Source organism: Gastrolobium bilobum, unplaced genomic scaffold, assembly GCF_033153095.1.
Source record: "Gastrolobium bilobum isolate Gb01-03AN ecotype WA unplaced genomic scaffold, APGP_CSIRO_Gbil_v1 utg628, whole genome shotgun sequence".
Taxonomy (NCBI): Eukaryota; Viridiplantae; Streptophyta; class Magnoliopsida; order Fabales; family Fabaceae; genus Gastrolobium; species Gastrolobium bilobum.
Window position 1 is genome coordinate 5,039 of NW_026896899.1, and position 7,600 is coordinate 12,638.

The following is a 7,600-nucleotide window of genomic DNA, read 5'->3' on the forward strand; positions in this document are numbered from 1 at the left end:
GTAGGATCAATTGCATCATGCGGAAGCGTTAAGACCATTGTGGTATGGATGTAAAGGATCGTCATGGTTTTATCATTTACCTCTTTGTTGGCGCAGGTCTCTGAGATGCTCCACACTCCTTGTTCCTTTGCGTGACAGTGCGAACTCACGAACTGCTGCGTCACAGCACGAACAGGTGTTCTGACAAACCTTCCAAACTATCTCTCGAGCAGGAAGGGGAAGCGTGTGGGAACTAATCAGATCTGAGCTTGCCTCTTTCTCACAAATCACCTAGGAGGCTGATGACTTAAGTGGTAGTATTTGTATGGGTTCCAAGAAACTCTAGCTCTAAGCTCATTGGGCTTCTAGGTTTTTTGGGCTCTTCTCATACTAATAATCCATTTGGGCTTTAGTAAAAGAGCATAAACCTAACAGAGAGAGCGCAGTGAAGGACTCCTCCTCCCAACAAATGCATTTCCTGGAATTCAAACTTGTGTTCTTGTTCTTACGGGCCATGAGACGCTACCACTCGGCTAACATTATGTTGGTAGTTGTTCTATTTTTTTCTACTCTAACTAATTTTTGATTTTTTTTTCGGGAACCTTTTGCCCATCTTAAAGTGGGCTTTAAGTGGTTCAAGAGAATCCTATGATTTAACAAAAAAAATAATACCAAAAATAAATAAATAAATAACACTACGTAAAACATTTATAAAGTGATATTTATATTCTTGTGTATAATAAAGAAGCCATCTTTATTTAATTTTTAGAGAGGAAAAACCATATATTAAAATAAATGAAGAATGTTGTATTATTGTATTTAATTTACCGCAAAATTTGTGGGGAGTGCTTATATTGACAGTCAATTATATAATAAATAGAGTACTTACAAGAAGACATAAAGCATCCTCTGTGAAATGTGGAAAGACAGAAAGCCCTAACCTTGAACTATTTTAAAGTGTGGGTGTGTTTAACTAAGATTACAATTCCACAACTTAAAAGGGTTAGAATTAGATTTAAAATAGTGGGTTGTGTATTCAGTGGATCTAATCTCAATAGTAGTGCATATCATCTCATTGTTTATGAGTCTAAGGTATCGGATACACATATTAATTGAGTCAAGGAATGGTATGTTCTTTGAAAGTATATTTCTATATAACATGGTATATGAGCTCAACAATAATGATGACTATGAGAATGAGATACCTTACGATACTGTGATTAGCTATGATCCTACAGAAGAGGATCCTAGATGCAGTAAAAGGCAAAGGACAACAATTCCTTTAGACCTAATTTTCAAACATATATGATAGAAGATAAGGAAGAAGCAATCAATAGTGAGATGGAATCCATCTTGTCAAACCATACTTGTGAGTTGATTGATCTAAGTAAGTGGATCTTTAAAAGTAAAAGAAAGGCATATGACATTATTAATAACTACTAAACCTAGACTTATAGTAAAAGACTACAAGTTGTTAGACAAGTGGCTTCAAAACTCAAGAGATTGGCAAGTAAGGATTTGAATCCTTTTCACGAGAGGATTCAAATCCTTTATTCAAATTCCTACCTGGCAGGGATTTGAATACTTGCCTAATAGCATTACATTATGCAGTACAAATTGGCATGCCTTGGATTCTTATGCCTCCAAACTTTCTCAAAAGCATGTTCTTAACTTGGAAAAAAAATTCAAGGTTCTAAGACATGTCAAGAACATTTTCCATGCGTTTTTCAAATCTTTTTCAAGAATTTAAAAAACATGGATCATGAAATTTGAAAAACAAGTTTACTTTGAGTTATTCATGGAATTTTGATCAACTATCTTTATATTTGAGTCTAGATCTTATAAATATACTACTTGTGGGCTTTTGGACTTAAGTTCTTCCATTGTAGCTTGAATCTTGATCTCCTTTTGATGATATGCTAATTATTGGTAGGGATATGTATGACAAAGACTTCTAAATGTATGCTGGCTAGTGTTTTGACATAAAAGACATGAGAGTCAGTTATGTTATTTTGGGGATTAAAATCCTTAGACTATTTGAAGAATCAGCTCTATCATAGACTTATTACATTGCCAAAATTCCTGAAAATCTCAAGAGTTTAGAAATTAAGATAGTAAAGACTTCACTAGATAGTTATATATAACTCTATAAAAAATCGAGTCAAGCTAAGGAATATAATTAGTATGCTAGTATATTAAACAATATGTTGTATGCCATAAATTGTACTAGATTGGACATAACTTATGTTTTAAGCGTGCTAAGTCGATATATAAACAACCCAAGTGGTATCATTGCTTTGCAATGATAACAGTCTTGGGTTACTTAATGTTAACTCAAGACTATGTTTTGCATTACTTGATCTATACTAAGATGTTGGAAGGATACTATAATGTAAATAGATAACCAATTTTAGTGACACCAAATTCACAAATAGGTATATATACCTAAGGTTTAAAGTTTTTCATGTTGTAAGAGATAAAATTATCTTCGACACATATATAAAAATATGTGGGGCTCGTATGAGATCATGTGAGGAGAAGAGAAAAAAAGAGAAAAATTAGACCCCATATAATTATATATATATGGGTAAATCAAAAATTATGTTGCATGATGTAACATAAATTTCTTATACACACAATTGAAAAGAGAGATGAGAGAGAAAAATCAAGGAATTGGGCCCACGTAAAATTGTGTGTGCAGGAAAGTTATGTTAGATCATGTAACATAATTATATATATATATATATATATAGGGGAGGGATCATTTGACTCCAGAGTAAGATTTAAAAGTCTTACTCCTCATCCCAGCCATTGATTTCCGTTCATCCAACGGTTATCATTTATTTGAAATTAATAATTAATTAATGCATTAAATTACTAAATGATAACCGTTGGATGAACGGAAATCAAGGGCTGGGATGAAGAGTAAGACTTTTAAATCTTACTCTGGAGTCAAATGATCCCTCCCCATATATATATATATATATATATATATATTGAGTAGGATCCTTTGACACTGTATCAAATTTTGAAATTTGACATCAAACATATCCGTTGATTTCTGTCAATCAACGGTTATCATTTATTTGGAATCAAACTTATTAATTAATATTAATTTCCAAAAAATAATAATCGTTGATTGACGAAAATTAAATATTAGGATTCAGTGTCAAATTTCAAAATTTGACACCGGTATCAAATGATATATATATATATATATATATATATATATATATATATATATATATATAATTTCTTCTTGAGAAACTTTAAAATCATTTTCCTACATGTTGGGGGTTGTAATGTCTTGAAATCTTTCCAATAAACTTGTATCATAGAAACAAAATTTATTACCTCAAATAAAATTGGACGGCTGGGTAACTGGAAAATTTTTGATCAATGTGATTTGGGGGAATTATTTTATTAAGCACTACCTTATCTTATTCACTTAGGTCGTGTTTGAAAAATCAACTTTAAACAAAGCTCGGTTATAATAACTCTTCAGCTTCATGGGAAAAGCATTAATCTGATTTTTTTAACCTTTTTGTCAAACATGAATTTTAAAATTTATTCTTATCTAACCTTTGTCAAACAATTTATTTTCTAATTATATTAAGGGAAAAGTGTTTGTCCTTTTAAATGACACAACTTATGTTATTTCACTCTCTCAAAGAGATGAAACTCACACCTTTATATTTTTTTGTCCACTCTCTCTCCGCCTTTATCTATCTCTTTCTCTCACTTAAAATGACACAACTTTACATCCTTTAAAATGATACACACTTTTTCCTTATATTAATTTACTTTAGATCATTTTTAAGCGTACCGGTTTCAAAAACTATAGTCCCTTGCTCTCTTTTATATAAGGAAAAAGAATCTCCCCAGTATCAGGGATTCATTTAAAAATACTAAAACAATTTTTTCTTGCCAAAAGCCATAACCTGCAAACCTTTCTCGCTGTTATTTTTACCTCTATTTCTCTCTCTTTAAAGGTCTCTACAGTCTACACCACCATATATATCTCATCATACGGTATTTATTTAATCCACTCATTTATTATTAATATCACATGAATATTATTTGTGCAATCTTAGAAAGATTGAGTTGTCCAATTTGATATTGATAATTTTTATAAAATTTAGATGCCTTATTTCAAGTATATATGACGGAGATACCTTAGAGAATAACGGATTATTGTGCACTATAATAACGACATAGCCAAAAGATAGAGTGTGTGTACAGTGACATCTAAGAAAAAGGATTTAAAAGTATGCATACTGGTAAATTTTACCTTTTATTTAGAAAGTATATTTGTGGGTAAAATTGGAATTTTAGATCTTTAGTGAATTTGGGGGATCCAATATGGGCTTTTTGACCCTTTTGCCCTCCAACAATTAAATAATAATCATTTTGCTCCTCCCCAAAAATATTTCACCTATTTGCCCCTGTTTAATCTATTAAACCACGACCTTAATTGATTAAACAGTGAAAAAATGCAGTAATTAGGAAACTCGTGATTTAATCGATTAAGCCACAGTGCTTAATCGATTAAATATCTCCAGAAATCCTATATCTATATGTCTTGGTCTCATTTCACTTATACCCATTTTTTATACCAAAATCTCTCTCGTTTCTCATCTCTAATCCAATCCATCAAGAGGCTATTTCATCCCATCAGCTCTAAACCCTTAATCTTGTGAAATCATTGTCATTGCACTTATATATTCCCTTTTTGTTGGGGAAATCTGAACCCAAACCCCAAAATTCTGAACCCTAGTCTCAATTTCGTGGGAAAGATGAGCTCAAGTTCAAACACACTTGTTACAGTGACCTACCATGATGAGAGGCATTTTGAAGGTCCCAATGGTGTTTAATTTGAAAGGAAAAATGAAAATGATGAAAATCAAACGGGACATTACATACAACAAGCTCAAGGGAAGAATTCACCAAAAATTGGGCTACAAGGTAGCCAATGCATTTATCGGATGATAGCCAGGGTAGAGAGTACAATTGGTAAGGATGCCATATACTACATTAGTAACGATATCTATGATGATGAAGATGTAAAATGTGTTATAGATGCAATATTGGTGACCGGAGACTTCAAAATTTTATTGAGATATATGTTGAAGTTGATTGTGGCCAATCTTCATCTGCACCCATGCATACAAGAAGTCCACAATATGTTGGTCAAGAAGATAGATTCGTCGATTTATCTGCACCTGCACAAGTGTTAAGTAAAATAACATCGCGGGAGGAAGATAAGGAGAAGGAGATGGAGGATATGGACTGTGATGAGGAGGGAGAACCTGATAGTGTTATTCTACTAGGTGACACCTCTGATACTAACGTGGAGGGTGATTTGGACACTGACACAAACCTAGTAGACCTAAGTTCCCCGGTCATGCCACCACTTCATGTTGACCCAGTTAGTAGTGGTAACTTAGTAAATTAAATTTTTTATGTAATATTTCATATTTGTGCTGTTATTGGTATTGATAAAAATGTAATGAACTAGACGTAAGGCCCGAGATTCATCCATTATAGAACGAAAGCCCACATTACTCCTTCATTAATTGGGCGTACCCTAATGACGATATGCAGATGTTGTATGGTGACGATGACTTGCACGATGGTTGGCAATTAGGGGATCCATTATATTTGTATCAAGAGTTTCGTTCCAAATCTGAAATGCAACATGCCGTGAAAGTACAGTGTATGAAGGCTCATCGTACAACCGTAGTATCAAAAAGCGATGAGCATAGATTTGTGATGAAGTGTAGAAACCATGATGACAGTTGTCCCTGGTATATGAGGGCAATGTTGCCGAAGGATGAAAATACTTGGGTCGTTAATAAGTGGGGTAAAGATCACACCTGCCTAAACCAAGGTCTTACCCGGGATCATAAACAATTGGATTCAGAGGTTGTATGTGCAACCATTATAAGTAAGTTTTGTAATACGTGGAACTATATATTATTTATTTATGTTATTTATTTATCAAAAAATATTTATTGAAAATATTGAAAAATTGATTTGTTTTTAATAGGTATGTTAAGGGAAGATCCAACTTTAAAACTAATGTTGATACAAGAGAGAATACAACGTCTGTATGGGTACAATATAACTTACAAGAAGGCTTGGAAGGCAAAAATGAAGGGCATTGTGAAGTTATTTGGTGACTGGGAAAAATCATATGCATTATTGCTGAATTGGCTGACATACATGACACAGTGTAATGTTGGTTCAGTGTTCAAGCTTGATACAGATCAATGTTTTGACGAACATCGAGTTTATACCGACAAGGTTGTCTTTCATAGGGTTTTTTTTTGGATATTTTACCAGTGCATTGAGGCCTTCAAATACTGTAAGCCCATAATACAAATTGATGGGACTCATCTGTATAGGAAATATAAAGGAACTATTTTGATTGCGACGTCACAGGATGGAAATGGATATATGTTACCTATTGCCTTTGTTGTTGTTCCTCCAGGTGAGAAGTTGGAAGATTGGTCATGGTTTCTTAGCCTTATACGTTTTCATGTGACACATAGGCAAGATATTTGTCTAATATCTGATCTTCACCGAAGCATCATAAGGGCAGTCCACGATCATACTAGTTGGCAGCCTCAATTTGCATATAACATGTTTTGCCTACGTCACATCGGAAGCAAATTTAATACTAAGTTTAAGGATGTCGAGTTGAAGAAAACGTTGATGAAACTAGGTATAAAATGTCATTAATATGTACTTCTTGTAGATCATTAGTATAAGTATTGTATATTTTGCAATACATTAAAACTCTTTGTTTTGCAGGGTACATGAGTTCCAAGATTCAGTTTGACATGAGATTTCAAGAATTTATTGACAATAACCCAGAAGTTGCTTCTTGGATAGATCTGATCCCAAAAAAGCAATGTTGCAGGTCTTATGATGATGAGGGACGGAAGTTTGGTCACATGACGACTAACCTATCTAAGTGTGTGAATAAGGTCCTAAGGGGTGTACATTATCTTCCCATAACATCATTGGTTAAACATACCTACAATAGACTTATTGAATATTTCATCAACAAACGTGAAAAGATATAGAAAATATGGCAAAAGGTAGGAAAATTTCAAAGAAGGTTGAGGATGCTATTGCAAAAAATGATCAATTGACAGTGAGTCTCCGTGTGCGGGTTTATGATAGGGATTTGCAATTGTTCGAGGTTGAGGATGCCTATAATCAATCTACACATGAAGTTGGTGACATAATGAGGGTGGACTTGATCAATCGCAAATGTCAAAGTGGAAAGTTCACAGTTAAAAGGTATCCTTGCAGCCACGTCTTAGTAGTGTGAAAGGCAGAGAACTTGAACCACTACGATTATATTGACCCTATATTCTTCATTCCACATATTGCTAGGGTTTATGCTGCACATTGATATCCGATAGCCAATGAATTGTTGATTCCACAAGGCAATGGCCCAACCATTATCCCGAATGTAAATTTGGTTCATGCACAGGGAAGACCAAAGTCTTCAAGAATACAGAATGAGATGGATACCCTCAAGCAGTCAGAATAGATGTAGACAGTGTAAGCAAGTTGGTCATAACATACGTACATGTCCAATGAGGAA

At 33.7% G+C, this 7,600-nt stretch overlaps 1 protein-coding gene across 1 annotated transcript; it reads left to right on the forward strand.

Moving 5' to 3' along the window:
* The first annotated feature begins 5,140 nt into the window (after positions 1-5,140).
* Positions 5,141-7,070, forward strand: LOC133302718 (uncharacterized). Its single transcript, XM_061502535.1, has 4 exons — positions 5,141-5,425; positions 5,584-5,926; positions 6,029-6,706; positions 6,796-7,070. The coding sequence occupies exons 1-4, from the start codon at positions 5,141-5,143 to the stop codon at positions 7,068-7,070; spliced, it is 1,581 nt and encodes a 526-aa protein (XP_061358519.1).
* Positions 7,071-7,600: the final 530 nt, after the last annotated feature.